General features: G+C 39.2%; 3 protein-coding genes across 3 annotated transcripts; 2 read left to right on the top strand and 1 right to left on the bottom strand.

Moving 5' to 3' along the window:
• The first annotated feature begins 14,068 nt into the window (after positions 1-14,068).
• On the top strand, positions 14,069-15,216 carry LOC125220661 (protein FAR1-RELATED SEQUENCE 5-like). Its single transcript, XM_048122814.2, has 2 exons — positions 14,069-14,700; positions 14,817-15,216. Exons 1-2 carry the CDS (start codon positions 14,069-14,071, stop codon positions 15,214-15,216), a joined length of 1,032 nt encoding a protein of 343 aa, XP_047978771.2.
• Positions 15,217-15,276: 60 nt separating this feature from the next.
• LOC125220660 (protein FAR1-RELATED SEQUENCE 9-like) lies at positions 15,277-16,272 on the top strand. Its single transcript, XM_048122813.2, has one exon. The coding sequence runs from the start codon at positions 15,277-15,279 to the stop codon at positions 16,270-16,272; it is 996 nt and encodes a 331-aa protein (XP_047978770.2).
• Positions 16,273-16,835: 563 nt separating this feature from the next.
• LOC148933820 (uncharacterized) lies at positions 16,836-17,791 on the bottom strand. Its single transcript, XM_089061655.1, has 4 exons — positions 17,732-17,791; positions 17,524-17,646; positions 17,298-17,441; positions 16,836-17,204 (listed from the first exon to the last, which is right to left on the bottom strand). The coding sequence occupies exons 1-4, from the start codon at positions 17,789-17,791 to the stop codon at positions 16,836-16,838; spliced, it is 696 nt and encodes a 231-aa protein (XP_088917781.1).
• Between the last annotated feature and the right edge of the window lie 1,556 nt (positions 17,792-19,347).

Here is a 19,347-nt window from a genome sequence, read left to right as displayed (position 1 = left end):
TTGAGAAGAATTCAAGTTGAAATTCAAGAGTTTATTGAAGAATCAAGGCTATAACTTGTTTCTACCGTTCGTTCTTTTGGAAAAGGTACTTTAAATTTTGATCTTCTCTTCTTCTACCGATTAATCGGTATTCTTGAGTCCACATGCATTTAGATTGAGTGAAGGGGAAATAAATTGATGAATTTTGGGATGCATGGATGTGTGTGTGTGTGTGTGTGGCCGTGTATGCGTGTGCGTGCACGCCTCGGGAGGCGTGCACATGTGTTGTGATCGTGTGCATGTGTTGTGTGTGTGGAACACTCATGCGTGACACGATTTAATGGTGAAATTGGAGTTGTTATTTGAATAAAAATGATATGCTAATCATACCTTGATTTTGGATGATGATATTAAAACTTATCGATGGGAAAAAGGGAAACATGGGAACATGCATGATTTGAGATCAATGATTGAAACTGATTTGTGATACGCCTAATTTAAAGGTGATACTTCGCGCTCTCAGCGTGATAAACGAGAAGAGAATACTATCGAGCTAAGCCGACAAGGTGGGCTTTCTTTTAAAATAAGGACATTGTCCTAAACTGATATTGATGAGAATGAGATATGTGTTATCATGCCTTGATTTGTTTTGTCGTGCCTATCCCTCGTGGCTATGCCACTATTGATTTAATCGAATTCGGATCCTTGTAGAGCCGCAAACTCTACCTGGGTTAGTGTACACCAATGTTAGACCGAGTGTCAGCGTACGGGTTGGCCGGTCTAGTGACCTGGATTGCGGCCGCATTCCTTGTCATGTAGAATGAGGATATGGTAAACGTCGATGTGAAAAATGGTTGCGCGACCGTGATATTTGATAAAGAATATATTTTGGTGTTGGTGCACGCAGCGGAAGAGCATGTAAATAAATCACATAATAATCAGATCTATTTAGCAGATTATTTAGACAAAATCTATTCGCGTAATTATCACATGTATCATGCTCATAACTTGAATTAATCATGCTTTAAGAATATTGAAAACCTAAAACATGCTTTTCTACGGAGTAGAATAATACCTAATTAATTCTCCAAAGAATTGAAGATGGCTAGCGACTTCTCCACGTGTAGCTTTAAGTACTAGACCACAAATCTTCTCTCTGGTTCCCGAACTGTACTCTAATATCAGTGTGGGCTGATCTTACTAGAATACTAGGACTTAAATAAAGAAGACAGAAGAAATCCTTTTTGGAATAGGACTCAAATTCGAAATCTCCTACAGCTGGGAGAGATCGAAATTTTCGAAAATTGCAATATGAGATATTGTGTATTTTCTGTCTCCTTTATTCTCCTATTTATATTAAGTTCCTTTTGGGCCCAGACAGGGATCTATGGAAGGCTTTGGATATGGGCTCATCCAATTTACTTTTTACTAATTAAATTGAACCCACAATTTAATATAAGTTATAATTGGAATATTACGAGCAGCCACTACAGAAGTAATATTGAACTCTCCCCATCCAAATCCGAAATTATAAGTAATCCGGGTTTCCGTTTATCTTTCATTTCCCGTGCTTAAGATTAATATGTCCATTAATTAATTAATGTCTGCTATTGACTTAATTAATTAACTTCTTATTAATTCCAAGAGTGGACTTAGCATGAAACACTCATTTATTATTCATAGAGTAATCATACTCCAACTAGCTAGGTTCCGAATAATAAAACTTAGTTTCGCGCTCCTCTTGAGGACATTATCAAACGAGACTCACCTCGTGCACGATTCAATATAATAGCAATCCTAGCACCGCTAGATATCGATCACCACTGCCCAATATATCAGGATAATTGGGCTACGAAAAACCCGCACCATTTGATAAGTCAAAGCAATGCATAATCAATACCGTATGCTCAATGCTAACCTACATTGATTAAGAAATAAATATTTATCAAGACCTCGCCTTTCAGTAGATAGCCCAAGGCAAGTCTTGCTGTTAGATCCGTTCAGTGCTATACCACACCAATGTCATCTTATTTCAGTAAGGCTTAGAAATATACGGACTGACATTGCAACCTTTCTCGATGGGTAGTCTAATTCCATCTAGGTTGTGAAATTCATATTTTTCTTTGTTTAGAACTGACCGTATTACCTTAAAGTGGACGACGCCCACAACCGGTCTACTAAAACAAAGACTTAGACTTTGTTAAGTTAACTTATACATTTAAACATGCATTAACATCCATTAAATGTAAAACATAACAACATTATGACAAAAATAATCTGTTTTATTCATTGGAAAATAAAATAAGAGTTTTACAGTATTCAATCACTCGAAACGTGATTTCTAGTATACAAACTCTAACAATCTCCCACTTATACTCAAAACACTTTCGAGTATACAAAATGTGCTAACGTCTAAATCTCCCACTTATACTGAAAGCGGATTGAGGTCTTGAATTAGTCGAACTCCCATTCCTTCAACATGGCTTTCATACGGCTTTACCGCTAACGCCTTCGTGAAAGGATCTGCCAGGTTGTTTTCTGACTCAATCTTGACCACTTGTATGTCTCCTCTCTGCACTATATCTCGAATGATATGATACTTCCTCTCTATGTGCTTGCTCGCCTTATGAGCCCGTGGTTCCCTCGAATTTGCCACAGCACCAGAGTTATCACAATAAACGGTGATGCGCTTGGGCATATTCGTAACCACACCTAAGTCCAGAAGGAAGTTCTTAAGCCATACAGCCTCCTTTGCAGCCTCCGAAGCGGCTACATACTCGGCTTCCATGGTAGAGTCTGCAATGCATTTCTGCTTTACACTCTTCCAAACTATAGCTCCACCTCCTAAGGTAAACACATATCCGGAAGTTGATTTTCTCGAATCCAGATCAGCCTGAAAGTCTGAATCTGTATATCCTAAAGGACAGAGCTCGGCTGCATTGTAAACTAGAACATAGTCCTTAGTCCGATTAAGGTACTTGAGTATGTTCTTTACGGCAGTCCAATGTCCTTGGCCGGGATTTGATTGATATCTTGCTACCATGCCAACAGCAAAGCAGATATCGGGTCTAGTACAAAGCATAGCATACATGAGACTACCAACTGCCGAGGCATATGGTATTCTTCTCATCTCTGCTATCTCAGATGCTGTCTTAGGACACATCTCTTGAGACAACTGGATGCCATGTCTAAAAGGTAGGAAACCTTTCTTGGCATCTTGCATGCTAAAGCGTCTAAGTACCGTTTCGATGTAAGATTCTTGGGATAAGCACAACATTTTCTTACCTCGGTTCCTAAGAACCTTGATACCGAGAATGTGTCCCGCATCACCCATATCTTTCATCTCGAACTGGCTGGACAACCAAGTTCGCACTGATGACAACATCTTCTTATTGTTTCCAATTAGAAGAATGTCATCTACATACAAAACTAAGAACACAACATTTCCTTTTTCAACCTTCTTATACACGCAGCTTTCATTAGGGCATTTTTCGAATCCAAACTTTTGAACAGTTTGATCGAAACACTGGTTCCATGATCTAGATGCTTGCTTGAGACCATAAATGGCCTTCTTAAGCTTCCAAACCATGTGTTCCTTGCCCTTCACTACATAGCCTTCGGGTTGTTCCATGTAGATGGTCTCCTCAAGACTCCCGTTTAGAAACGCAGTCTTAACGTCCATCTGCCATACTTCCCAATCCATGTAAGCTGCTATAGACAAAAGTATACGGATCGATTTGAGCATGGCCACTGGGGAGAAGGTCTCATCGTAATCGATACCTTCCTTTTGGGTATACCCCTTAGCCACTAGTCTTGCCTTGAAGACTTTAACTCGTCCATCGGGTCCACGTTTACGTTTGTATATCCACTTGCTCCCAATGGCAGTACAGCCTTCGGGTAGGACAGACAAATCGTAGACGTCTTTGTCTAACATAGATTGTAGTTCCGAATCCATTGCTTTCACCCATTCGCAATGATCGACATCAGCCTGCGCCTCTTCAAAATTCCAGGGATCCAGTACATTGCTGTCCGAGGAGTGATCCATACACTCACCCAAACCAATGTATCTATCGGGCTCATGAGAGACCCTCCCACTGCGGCGCGGCACTACAATATCTGGAGTATTAGTTGAAGTTTCTGGAATTGTTGTTACACTTGGTAATTGTTCTTGGTTAATGGAAGTTGAAACTTGAGTTAGCTCTTCTAGAGCAATCTCACTGCTGGACTTATGATTCATTACATAGTCTTCCTCTAAGAATGTGGCATGAGTGCTCACAATCACTTTCTGATCTCTGAGACTATAGAATTCATAAGCTTTCGTTCCTCTAGGGTATCCTATAAACACGCAAACCTCAGTCCTAGATTCCAGCTTAGTTGGATCCTTTTCCAATACATGAGCCGGACACCCCCATACTCTGAGATGTTCTAGATTGGGCTTACGCCCATTCCACAACTCATATGGGGTAGTAGGAACAGATTTAGAAGGTAAGACGTCTAAGAGATAGTTTGCAGAAAGCAAAGCATGACCCCAAAACGAAACAGGTAACCGTGCATAACTCATCATCGATCTGACCATATTTAATAAGGTCCTATTCCTTCTTTCAGCCATGCCATTCTGCTGGGGTGTGCCCGGCGCAGTCGTTTGGGATTCAATCCCAGCTACCGATAAATAGTCCAAAAACTCGGCACTTAGGTATTCGCCTCCGCGATCAGATCGCAGGCATTTGATACTCTTACCATGTTGCGTCTCTACTTTAGCCTTAAACTCCTTGAACTTGTCAAAAGTTTCAGACTTGTAGCGCATCAAATAGATGTATCCGATTTTCGAGTAGTCATCTGTAAAGGTGACGAAATATCGAAAACCGCCCCTTGCCTCGGTTGACATTGGTCCACACACATCAGTATGAATGAGCTCAAGTACTTCTTTGGCCCTATTCCCCTTTGATCTAAAAGATCTCTTAGTCATCTTGCCTTCGAGACAGGACTCACACTTCGAAAACGGTTCCTTCTCAAGACCTTTAATAAGATCTTGATCAACCATCGCATGAATCCTTCTTTCGTTGGCATGACCAAGTCTAAGGTGCCATAAGTACGTTTCATTCATTGAAGTTGAAGGTTCTTTTCTTTTCTTAGAAATTTTCGATGTAGCATTGAGTTCTGATTTACGTTGATTAAATTGTGTAGAAGTGATCGTGTACAGATTGTTTTCCATGATACCGCGACAGATATAAGAACCATCTTTCTTAATAACGTAATTGTCATTAAAAGAAATCGAATATCCATCATAAGACAATTTAGAAACTGAAATTAAATTTCTTCTAAAAGAGGGTATCAACAAAACATTCTTCAAAATCAAAAATCTATCACTAGAAAAACGTAAATAAACGTCTCCCACTGCAACGGCCGCCACTTTCGTAGCGTCGCCCAGCTGGACCTCTATCTCACGATCATGTAGCCGTCTTGTCACCTGCATCAAGTCAGGATCAAAACATATATGATCAGTTGCTCCAGTATCAATAACCCAAGTATGAGTAGATGTCAAAGCCAAACATGACTCGACTACTAGAGCATGGTGCATACCTGTAGCCTTGCCCTTTTTAGGACAATCTGGCTTCCAATGACCTTTCTCTCCACACTTGAAGCATTTTCCAGTTTGCTTCTTGTCACCCCGCTGTTTCTTCTTTCCCTTAGCATTGTTGACTGCTACTTGGTTCGGTGCCTTTTTCTTTCCTCTTCTAGCCTTAGAGCCAGAGGAATTAGGCGCGATACTCATCATAGCTACTTTAGCTTGAACCATAAGGTCCTCCGCCGACTGAAGTTCAGTCAGCAACTCTGCTAAAGTATAATTCCGTTTGTTCATCTCAAAGTTGAGCTTGAACTGCTGGAAGCTAGGGGGAAGACTCTGAAGGATTATAGTAACCTGGGACTCGGGATCGATCGTCCCTCCCAATACCTCAATCTGGTTGAGGTGACTCATCATCTCGAGGACGTGTTGCCTCACAGACGAGCCTTCCTTCATAGACTTCGTCATGATACTCCGAAAGGCTTGAGACTTAGCCGTTCGATTCTGAGTACCAAAAAGATTTGCGAGATTTGTCATGATCTCGGCGGCAGTTTCCATGGCAGAATGCTGATGCTTGAGTACTGATGACATAGAAGCCAACATGTAGCACTTAGCCATCTCATTCGCCTTATGCCACCGTCTATGCGCATCTCGCAATGCTTGGCTGGCACTAGCAGCCGGGACAGCTGGGCGTGGAGTAGTGAGTACGAACTTGTACTCTTCTGCTGTGAGAACGATATCCAAGTTTTGTTTCCATTCGATGTAATTTTGGCCTTCGAGTTTGTTTTCTTTGAGAATGGCAGAAAGAGGATTAAAAGACATCTTGACGAATTTTATTGCACTGCTAACAGAAGATTTTACTATTTGTCATAAACTTATGTAAGGAAATTGAGTAGATTAACCATAAAACTTTTCAAAATCTTACAACAGCAAAATTAATAAATTGTATCCTCCTCAGGAGGTTAATACGCATTAAAATTTCGACAATTTACTGGTCACAACACCGACATATCAATAGCTTCCTCCTCTGGAGGTTGACATGTCAAATGCTTCCTAAGCACGACCACCTGGTTTAGCATTACAGTATTTTATTTCTACAACACACTCCCATAACAATGTTCATGTGTTGATAACAAAATCAAGCTATCTCATAAATTCCGATTGAACCCTGAAACTCGCAATTCCTTAGGATTATTGTCCCTACTCTGTAGGTGGCGATAATATTAGGAATCACTTTCTAGTTCACTCTATTCATTATTTGAGAAGTCCGCCCTTATGAACTTACTGTTTTCGTAGGATTATTGTCCCTACTCTGTAGGTGGCGATAATATTAGAAAATCAGCTTCACAAAATTTGGCAGTCCAACCGATGGAGACCATATATAAACCATTAGTTCATAATTATCGCTTAGATATTTGGGTTATGGTTTTAATTAATTATCCTTTAGCCTTAAGGCAGATTAAGACTAATTAAATTCTGTTGGTATTTAATTTACTGGATAATTAAATCTTTTATAATCTTTAATATCTTAATATAGAAACTATTAATCTAGAATTTAATTCTCATTCATGTCTTACTATAAGATATATCTAAAATAAAATACATTATTTATAATCTTAATTAGACATGAAAAATCAAATTCATATAATTTCCAAGTTCAAGATTAGGAAGAATATCAATTATATTATTTAATGTATTCTTATATATATCATATCTTATAATAGATTCTAGATATATATTATAATTAGGAAACTATTAAATTATTCTTATCTATATCATCTAGGATATAAAATATTCATAGATATAGAAAATAATCCAAATATTCCTAAAATCTAGGGAAATCTTCCCAAAATGTTTTATTTCATTAAATAATATTATTTTTAATGATATCTATTAATTAAACAATTAAATAATCATTAAAATAATCTTTCGTCAATTTCTAGAGATTCGAGGTTGGCACGAATCTACACAACGAAGATACGAAGATATCCCCGGAGATTCTCGCCGGGACGGCGTGTTCGCCCCCCGACGACCGCCGGAAAACCCGCGCCTTACGGCGCGCTCTTCCTTCTCCCTTCTTCCTCCCGGCGGACAACCGCCGAGATTTCACCCTCCGTCGTCGTCGAGCCAGAAGGCGCAGCCAGAGCCACGACCTCCCGGCGATCTCCCACTGCCCGACGAGCTCGCGCGCACCAGCAGCCGGCGGCTGCTCTCGGTTGCGCCTCGCTAGGGCTGGGTCGGCTAGGGTTTCGGTATTAGGGTTAGGGTTAGGGTTTTGCGAAGAAGACCGGCGCCTCGGTGGTTCTCGGACGAGCCACCGTGCCAGGCTTCCTCCGTCCGACGCGTCTGGTGCCGCCTGGGCTCGCGGTCTCGATCGGCGGCGCGCGCGAGCCCCTGCTCGCATGCGCGTCGCCGCGTGATCGCACGTCCTCGGCTCCTGTCGCGTCGCATCGCGTTTGATCGGGGCCGGCTAGGGTTTGGCGGGCTTGGCCGGTGGCGCGCGCGAGCCCTTGCTCGCCGGCGCGTCGCCCCATGCCCGTCGCCCTCGGCTCCCACTCGATTGGCAACCCTCTTCGATCGATCATAGCGCAATTCGTCCCGGCGCAAGCGCCGACGAATCGCACATCTAGTTCGTTCGAATAATTCAAGTTCTATGATTCGAATGTTCTTGAGTTCAACATGCATAAACATAAAAAATAAAAACACAAGAACATGCTTCGTAATCAATCAAGACATGCATACATGAATTTCGCGAAATTTAAATCCAAATAATCAGAGCCAAAGACTGGCTCTGATACCAATTGTTGGTGCACGCAGCGGAAGAGCATGTAAATAAATCACATAATAATCAGATCTATTTAGCAGATTATTTAGACAAAATCTATTCGCGTAATTATCACATGTATCATGCTCATAACTTGAATTAATCATGCTTTAAGAATATTGAAAACCTAAAACATGCTTTTCTACGGAGTAGAATAATACCTAATTAATTCTCCAAAGAATTGAAGATGGCTAGCGACTTCTCCACGTGTAGCTTTAAGTACTAGACCACAAATCTTCTCTCTGGTTCCCGAACTGTACTCTAATATCAGTGTGGGCTGATCTTACTAGAATACTAGGACTTAAATAAAGAAGACAGAAGAAATCCTTTTTGGAATAGGACTCAAATTCGAAATCTCCTACAGCTGGGAGAGATCGAAATTTTCGAAAATTGCAATATGAGATATTGTGTATTTTCTGTCTCCTTTATTCTCCTATTTATATTAAGTTCCTTTTGGGCCCAGACAGGGATCTATGGAAGGCTTTGGATATGGGCTCATCCAATTTACTTTTTACTAATTAAATTGAACCCACAATTTAATATAAGTTATAATTGGAATATTACGAGCAGCCACTACAGAAGTAATATTGAACTCTCCCCATCCAAATCCGAAATTATAAGTAATCCGGGTTTCCGTTTATCTTTCATTTCCCGTGCTTAAGATTAATATGTCCATTAATTAATTAATGTCTGCTATTGACTTAATTAATTAACTTCTTATTAATTCCAAGAGTGGACTTAGCATGAAACACTCATTTATTATTCATAGAGTAATCATACTCCAACTAGCTAGGTTCCGAATAATAAAACTTAGTTTCGCGCTCCTCTTGAGGACATTATCAAACGAGACTCACCTCGTGCACGATTCAATATAATAGCAATCCTAGCACCGCTAGATATCGATCACCACTGCCCAATATATCAGGATAATTGGGCTACGAAAAACCCGCACCATTTGATAAGTCAAAGCAATGCATAATCAATACCGTATGCTCAATGCTAACCTACATTGATTAAGAAATAAATATTTATCAAGACCTCGCCTTTCAGTAGATAGCCCAAGGCAAGTCTTGCTGTTAGATCCGTTCAGTGCTATACCACACCAATGTCATCTTATTTCAGTAAGGCTTAGAAATATACGGACTGACATTGCAACCTTTCTCGATGGGTAGTCTAATTCCATCTAGGTTGTGAAATTCATATTTTTCTTTGTTTAGAACTGACCGTATTACCTTAAAGTGGACGACGCCCACAACCGGTCTACTAAAACAAAGACTTAGACTTTGTTAAGTTAACTTATACATTTAAACATGCATTAACATCCATTAAATGTAAAACATAACAACATTATGACAAAAATAATCTGTTTTATTCATTGGAAAATAAAATAAGAGTTTTACAGTATTCAATCACTCGAAACGTGATTTCTAGTATACAAACTCTAACATTTGGTGCCTCGGGTCTTTCTAAAGTTAAAACCCCGATGGACACTTGAAAATGGCATGATAATTACTATTGTTGATAAAACTGTTTTTGTCCACTGAGTATGATTATAAGTACTCAGCCCTGCATGTGTTTTCCCTATGTGCAGGTTGAGCAGTGGCGAGCGGGCGGCGGTGTTGAGAAGGAAATAATATCATGATCTGTTGGAACTTTAAGTGTCGTTGTGTCTCCATACATAGCTTCACTTCTCTCTTGATCGCTTCCGCTATATTATGAAAACTTGTGATCTTTTGGTTGGGTTAAACTCTTTTATCTCGTGGGAATATTTTGGATATGGAACAGTTGAGAATATTTTGGAAACGTTGATAAGCATTTATTGCGATAGCCTTTTGTTGGATTCCTTTGCTAAGGCATTATTCTTCTTCTACTTAATTGTTCATTAAATGTTTTGGTTAAATCCCTTTTTAAATGGAACCCTAGCCTATGATCTTTGATGCATTTAAGTCCGCCTAGTTAACGATCGCCGCATTTATTATACCCTAGATGGGCGGGTCGTTACAGTTTATGGTTTCTTGTACTCCGCAACCATCTTCTCCACATCTATCGGTCCTCTCTTTTTTGCCTCCTCGAACTGATGTGACGCAATTCTCCTCAACACATAGTCAAAGGCCCTATTGTCGTTGTTATACAGCATTGTTGTACAATATTTGGCACGAAGAAACTACAAAGACTTTGATTGTTTGTTTGTATGATAACATTTCCGGTCGGTGACCTTCGTTCCCATACGACGCATTGCATAAAGGTCACAATCTATGGTGTCATCTTTTGTACTCCGTTTCAGCTCTAGAACATTCACTTTTTCTTTTCGAGCGATTTTTCCGTAGCTAGAACATTCACCTAAACTACAAAAAAAGATAGTATTTCCATCATGATAACCAATACTGCAATATTGTAAACGATGCACTGCAATCTATAACTTACAATACTGCAATATTATAAATGATGCACTGCAATATTTGGTGATATACAATACTGCAATATTGTAAATAATGCACTGCAATATATAATCAGCAAAATTGCAATATCAGTATACATATATAACTAGAACAACTCAGTAGTTTGGGAATGCAACTGTACAAATATGTAAAAGATGAACTATATGAAACTAGAATTCCAATATGAACATCACAATAAACATGAATCAAGATAGGGCACAATGCACTACACAAACTCCATAAATCAGTCAGTAAACAAAAAGCATAGAGCAAGCAACATAATTCAGATTCATCAATGTTTAGTAATACTAAACATATTACATAACTTAGATTCATCAATAGTTTGAGAAAGCAAACAATTGAGTCATGAATCGAAATTGAGAAACCAAACATGCAAAGAATAAAAATTCTCAAAAAATATACATGTTCAAAATTCATTACACATGACACCAACCACAAACATGCACTATATAGTGCATTAGTATGCAATCACATAATATAAGATATGCGATTTTTCAAACCAACATGAACTACGCAAAATAGAATTACAAACCTACCAAAATGAACATAATATAAACAAACATCTTCTAAATTAAAGTAATTAGTGAGTAGAAAAATAGGAAAAAAAAAAAAAAAAAAAAAAAAAGAAGAATCAAGTACTAGTCCACAAATCATATAGCAAGCAAAAAACATAGATCTAGCAACATAGTTCAGATTCATCAATGTTTAGTTATACTCCCTCCGTCTCCCATAATTTGTCACATTTGACCCGGCACGGGTTTTAACAAATGTAACAGAACGTGGGTTGAAAAAGTTGGTGGCATGTGGGTCCTACTTTTATATATTAGTTTTATAATAAAATGTGAGTAGGAATGAGTTAGTGGAATATGGGGTCCACTACCAAAAATGGTAAAAGTGAAAGGTGACAAATTTTTAGGGATGGACGAAAAAGGAAATAGGTGACAAATTTTCAGGGACTGGGGGAGTACTAAACACATTACATAACTCAGATTCATCAATAGTTTGAAAAAAAAAAGAGCAATTGAGTCATGAATCAGGATTGAGAAAGCAAACATAATCATAAACCAACCAAATCAGAATTGAGAAACACAAACCCTCCAATTGCACCGCTAAACAGAGTAACTCAGATATTTACCTAGGTGTAGTCAGAGAAACAAGCAACTAAACTCAATTCACAATCGCCAACAAAATTTCTTCATTTGGACAAGCAAATTCCTTCTAATCGTCGATGAAATTGGATTTTTGAGGGTTTCCTTTCGATTCACCATCGTCGTCCCTTCGTAATCGCAATTATTCACCGATCATTGATGGCAATTCACGTTAGGTTTCAGAAAAGAGTCAGAGTGGTAGGAGAATTTGGGTAATGGGGAGAGAGAAAGGGTTTTGGCAGAGAGAGAGCATCGCTGATTTTGTGGAGTGAATCATCACACCTAATTTGGGGGATTTACCATATTAGTTATTATTTGATGTGACAAATTATGGGTTGTGAGGATGACAAAGAAATGCAGCTATTTCTGAGGCCGGCTCAAATTGGTTTTATAACTTTATTTGTTCTTTAGGATGAATTAATTAGTATTTAATGATTATTAGTATTTAATGATTATGTATTACAATGATTATAGTTTCTAGAAGGTGTTACTCCTCCGTCCTACAAAATAGTCTCATTTTGACTCGGCATGGGTTTTAAGAAATGTAATGAAAAGTGAGTTGAAAAAGTTGGTGGGATGTGGGTCCTACTTTTAAAGTATTGGTTTTATAATAAAATGTGAGTAGGAATGAGTTAGTGGAATATGGGGTCCACTACTAAAAATGGTAAAAGTGAAATGGGAAAAACTTTGAGGGACAGACGGAAATGGAAAAATAGGACAATCTTTGTGGTGACGGAGGGAGTATGATTTATTTCTTATTTTTTTGTTAGTAAATAAACATAAATTTTAAAGGTGGATAGTGGAGATTGAGATGTTATGAACTTGTGATTTAATTATTGATTTATGATCATGTATTCATAGTAAATCTTATTTACTTATTTTATTTTTATTTTGTAAATAGACTACATAGTTTACAAAATTATTACACTCACATTTTATTACTCTCTCTGTCCGCTATTAGAAGACATTTAAGTTTGGCATGGATTTTTAAAAATATGAATGTCAAACTCATTTATTTATATATATATAGAGAGGTGTATTCATATACTTTTCCTATATTATATGCTTTTTCCTTTTTAATCCCATCCATTTATTCTTATCATCTAATGGCCGAAATTAAGGCCTGATCATGCATTTTTTATTAATTAAAAAAAGGGAAAAGGACTTTTAAGGGAATGACAATGTTGGTGGTTATGGAAAGTCCATGGTTTTCTCCTCACTGAATATTGCGTCGTTTGTTCTCTTCTTCTCCCAGAAATTTTTCTTCTCTTTCCACGATAAATTAACCTTTCTTCTATTTCATCTTTCAACGTTTCTTCTTTGTTAAAAATCAAATCGCACGATTGTGCGTTTGTGCGCTTTTTTTGGGAGTGTTCCCGGAATATTATCGTTAATACAATGGAGAAGGTGGTTCTTCAACAATGGACGAAGCTTATGATTCAAACATGGACGAAGGTAATTTTTTTCGAGAAGTCATAGTTTTTTGGTAAAGGGGGGCGCCTAGGGTTTAGAATTGAGCATGAGTTTGCTTAAGGGAGTCGCCTAGGGTTTAGAATTGAGTTTGCATGGGCTAGGGTTTAGGGACGGGCGGCTTGGATGTTGTATTATTTTTTAATCTTAATGTTCATTCATTACTGGATAATGTAAGGTTGTGAAAAAATAATTCAAGTAGTAGTTTCTCTTGTTTATGGTTTTCAAACGTTGATTAATCTAGGGTGTTGTGTTATTAGCTAAAAATAATGTAGTTTTAGTACTATATAATGTACATTATAAGATAGCTAATGCACGTTTTATGTTGCCTTTGTTATGGTTTAGACACGTTAATTAAACTAGGGTGTTGTGTTATTAGATACATATAATGTACATTTAGTTCTGGATAATGTAAATTTGTAGATAGATAATGCAAGTTTTATGGTTCATAATGTTTGTGTTAGCTGAGTTTTGTTTTTTGTGATTGTGTGCAGTGGTTGTTGTACCTGAGTGTTCGAAAGAGTTGAAGCCTGTGGTTGGCCAGAAGTTCAAATCACTGGATTTTTGTTTTGCGTTCTACAATGTGTATGCGCGGGTTGTTGGTTTTGATACTCGCAAATCACAAATGAGGAAAACTGATGGTATAATTACTTGGTACAACGTGGTATGCAACAGGGAAGGCAGTAAGAAGTCGAGCGAGGATGACCAAGCAAATGCACGGTCTGGTTTTTCGTTAAAACGTCGACGTTTATCCAAGCGTTGTGGTTGTAAAGCCAGTATCTCATTCAAGTTCTTCTCCGACGAAGGATTTTCAGGTTATGCTGTTGAGGAGTTTAACGAAGTTCATAACCTTTACATGGTTGGGACCGAGCATCAGCAGTTTATGTCAATCAATCGAAAGTTGGACGACGTACATCACCAATTTATCCTTGATTGTTCAAAGGCTAACATAGGTCCCACGCTCACGTTTAATGTGCTGAAGGAAATTATGGGTGGTTTTCAGCTCGTTGGCTGCAATGTTGGGGATATAAGGAATGCTTCACGAGACATCAAGGCATACGCTCATGGTTTTGACGTACAAATGGTTTTGGATGATATGGCTAGGAAGAAGGAGATGTCTGAAGCATTCACATACAAGTACGAGGTTAATGCTAGCAACCAGCTTGTTGCTTTGTTCTGGTGTGATGGTTTGATGAAGAGGAATTACCACATGTTCGGTGATATTGTGGCTTTTGACACCACCTACAACACCAATAGGTATACCTGCCGTGCATTATAACATTTCAATATGTACATTATTGTATGCATTACAATGTATTTTGCATGGATTATATATGCAATTTTCTTGAATTATGTTGGCTTATGTTACGCAGGTATTGTATGATCTTCGCGCCATTCACGGGAAAGGACAATCATGGACGACCAGTGACTTTTGCTGCTGGTTTGGTAAGCAACGAGAAGACAGGCGCTTTTGCATGGCTGTTTAGACATTTTGTCCAATGTATGGGGTTTGCTCCGAAGATGATTGTTACAGATCAAGATTTGGGGATGAGATCGGCTATTGAAGAGATTCTTGTCGGGACTCGCCACAGATGGTGTATGTGGCATATCATGCATAAGTTGGCCAATAAAGTTCCTGGTCGGTTGTTGCGGGACGAAGATTTCAAGAAAGAGTTCAATGCCTGCGTCTGGTCGGATCTGCTTGAACCCGACGAGTTCGAAGAAGAGTGGAATGGAGTACTTGAACGTTACGACCTGGAAGACCATGGTTAGTTGAAGACATTGTACGAGTACAGGCAATTATGGATACCTGCATACTTCAGAGATTTCCCGATGGGCTCGATGATTAGGACCACCTCTATTTCTGAGTCAGAGAACAGCTTCTATAAAAAATTTCTCAAGCCACGCAACAACATTGCCGAATTCTACTTGAATTTCAACCAAGCTGTGGATTTTCAGCGGAATAGTAGAACAAAGCTGGACTACCAAGACGCGACTGCCCTGCCTATATTGGCCACTACTCTGCCTTTCGAGAAACATGCTTCTACTTTGTACACAGATAGTATGTTCAAGAAAATACAAGAGGAGATCGTTGAGGGAAATGATAGATGTCGCGTTTTGGGGTTCTCATCCGCAGACAGTGTTGACACCTACAAACTTGGAGACAGCCTTCGCCATTCCTACTTTGTGAGACATGATAGGACTGACGACTCATATTCTTGTGATTGCAAACTATTCAGTAGGCAGGGCTATCTGTGCAGCCATGTCTTCTTTTTGTTCCGTAACAATGAAGTAAAAAAGATTCATGATAACTACTGTGCAAGTAGATGGATGAAGACTCTGCTGGTTAAGGCTGTCCATGGACATGTTGATGAGACTTTACCTACACAGTCCGTTTTTTATGAAAGGCAAAACGTTTCAAAGCAAGGGATCTCACTGTTCTATGGATTTCTTCGTCGATTTGAGACGGACATTGATGTGCTTCGTGCATTCGTTGGTGGATTGGAGGAACTTGGTAATTCACTTCACGCTGGAACTCCTTTGCCAACCGCTTCCGAAAAGAGGCGAATGATTGAACAGTTTTATGGAATGGAAAGGCCGGAAGTCGTCGAGGTCCACCCACCGGATGTGGTAAAGACGAAGGGGCACGCGAGCAGCTCCGCTAGTCGTCTGATTTCGAAGAGAGAAAAGGCTATCAAGGATGCTACTAGGCCCCTTAGACGGTGTAAGGCGTGCGATGAGTTGTGTCATCACGACTCTAGAAATTGTCCTATGCTTAAAGAGCTTGAAACGGAGAATGAGATGCGTAAGGAAAAGAGGAAATGTTGACTAATTTTCATTATAACATCATTATTGTTCTTGGTTTTGCGTTTTATGCTTAGTGTTTTAGTCTATTTATTCCCACTTTGAACTAGATTGTGTAAATGAATATTCATTATAAAAGTTTTATTGTGCATTATTGTTATCTATTTGTTACATTATTTGTTATATGCACTGGTATGTCACTTCATTAACCTCACGAAAAATTGCATTATAAATCAATTTATTTACATTATTTGTATAGTTATATGCATTGTAGTTTGCATAATGTATAACATTAATATGTTCGACAGCTTTGTTATACATTATTCCTTGTATATTGTTCATTATTAGGCATAATGTTGTAATTATTAAGCTATCTGAAGCAATTACCACTTTTCTGGAGCAAACATTTTGTACCTACATATCCAAAACATTCTAAATCACCTAGTTCAGGAGTATCCAAAACATTTAGTTCCAAAAAATCGAAAACATTTCAAGATATCCAAAGCATTCGAACCCACAAATTCGATGTTCACCCTTCCCATCCTAAAAAAACATCTAGTTCATATCCAAATCAAAAACCATCAAATTCACTCGAGCCCATAATTCTCGACCCACTTTTCAAAGCTGAATTTAGGCGGCCTATCCATCCAATGCTTCGTGGCTTGTGTTTGGTTGGTCCCAGTCTTCGAGTTGTGTGGAGAAGTTAGCAGCGCCGTCGCAAACTTCATGCGCAACAATTCCAGGCTCTTTGTTCCTTTTGCAGTTAGACCGCAGTCCCAATCCTTCTCCTTCTCTTCGAAGTACGTCTCCATATGCCTCATCACATACACCCCCGTGTCCACGGTGCCACCGTTGTTCCTCCACGGCATTGTCACGACATGCGCCCTACATTTTTTTACTTGAGCCGCCATTTTTGAAACCTTGGACTTCGTAAGTGCTGCTGCAAAGAATTTTTTCTACACGCCAAAACAAAACAAATTTGAACAATTGAACATAATGTACAATTTGTGATGTATAATGCACGAAATATAATGTGTAATGTATATTACCAGAACAGAGGGTGTGTCCCCATATTTCTCTCCAAATGTCCTGTGTGTCTCAGCCAATGTGTGATCAATGATGTTCATCTTGGAATCACCAATATCAAAACAGATCACATACTGATGGGATGCCCCCCAAACTGGGAAGAAAAACTGCACAACGGAAGCAGCATTAGCAAACACAATTCTCTCCAGTACATATAAGAAATGACTACATTATTTAACTACAACTCACCATTTCATACTTGTCCCACTGATAGCTTCCCGTTCCAATTGTTTCCTCCAACACCCTGGTCCAGAATGTATCGAACTGGAATTCTTGTGTCCATTCGGGTTGTGCGTCCACCATTGACTGAATCTGTAGTTTGTTTGTGTTAGCCGTTACAAACTTTAGATAATTATAGTAACGAGACATAAACATGGAGAGAATGGTGTTCACTCACGCATGGTCTTGTTGAGAAGAAAAGCCTGGAAACTGTCTCCGGCGCCTTGTTCTTTTCCATTGTATTCAGGTAAGAGCTCCATGTGTCGATAACATCGGGGCTCACAAGCTTGAATGGCGCTAATGACTACATCTCAATCTGCACAGTACTCTTCCAGTTGTCGTGGTACACAACTTGATTCATGTACATGTTTAACCAGTTAAAACAGTTTCATATGTCCCAAAAGTAAGAATATCTAAAGTATAAATTTTACCTGTTCGTTTTCGCCGTGCTAAGCACCCAGTAGTACAGTTGCTTGTCCACTGTGTGTGGCTTGGCGGTCAGTCTAACAGCTCTCTCGTGGAATGGAGACCGGGTAGCCAGACTTGGCTTCTTCATTCGTCTGGTTGCTTTCTGCAAAATAATAAAGACACATAACAATCGTTTAGTAGATCTATTACTTTAGTCCTTGTATTAACTACACTATTCGATACCTCATCCGCATCCGAATCCTGTGCGATCTGTTTCCCTCTTGCCTTTTTTTTATCACCAGCCTTTCCACCTGCATGTTTTGGATCTACAAGTTGCAGTGGCTCACTTGTTCGCACAACACCAATCACTACGCCCTTACGGGGTGCAGCAGCCTGTACCTATAAACAAGAAATAATATAACATTTCAATAATGCATGGCTACAAACTAATAATGCAGAAAATGAAGGCTTCCTTTAGATACTCAACCTCCTGCCGAATGTCCATCTGTTTGTCCATTGCTGCCTTTGAAGGTCCATCCCTAGCTGGCTGTTTTCTCTTCGCTGCCGGAACCTCAGCCCGTTTCCCTTTAGTTGTCTGGTTTTTTTTCAAAAATTAAATAATCTAAATGCACTGAATAATGCATACATATATACATATAATGTACAGAAGTTCTGAAAATAATGCAAGTTATACTTGAGATTATATTATTACACAATGCAAGTTGTGATTGAGATTTTTTTACCTTGACGGTGTCCCCTACTGCTGCACTCTTTGTTTTGTCTTTATTTTTCTCGGCTTTACTCGTTGCTGCTGCATCCACCCTATCCTTCACTTCATTGTCACCACTGCTTCTAGGCACCTTCAAACAAACGACCAAAAAAGAAAAACTGTAATATTGTTACTAATTAATAACACTTAATAATTTAGTATCTTACAACATACCTCAGTCGCTGCTAAACTGGAAGTTTTCTCATGCTGGCCACCACCATCTTTTGCTGTTGTGTCCCCACCCTGGTCAGCAGCGCCACCCGGTTCATCTTGTGCTGTATCATCAGTGGTTTTAGTCCCTAAACCACCAGCCCCGTCTGTCGTGTGTAGCAAACGGGTCAGGACATTCAAACCCGTCCAGCACAAAAGATGGCCTATCGAAGCCTCTTGCAATCGTCTTCTTCTTGTCGTATGCCGACATCATCTTTTCCATCTCATCAATCCACTCTTGACTGTACTCCTCTTCATCCTCCCTCGCTTGAGTCAAACGTGTAACTATCTTTTCTTGCTCAACCACATGTTCCTCCTCCAACCCCAACAACTTCTTCCCAATTTGAGTACCTACTCGTACGCAGTCATCCTCCATCATTTCAATAGGAATCATTTTGAAATCATCT

Source organism: Salvia hispanica, chromosome 1 (assembly GCF_029641045.1).
Source record: "Salvia hispanica isolate PSC_SH4W2 chromosome 1, Shi_PSC_v1, whole genome shotgun sequence".
Classification (NCBI taxonomy): Eukaryota; Viridiplantae; Streptophyta; class Magnoliopsida; order Lamiales; family Lamiaceae; genus Salvia; species Salvia hispanica.
The sequence above is the reverse complement of the archived record's forward strand: the minus strand, read 5'-3'. Positions and strand labels throughout refer to the sequence as shown.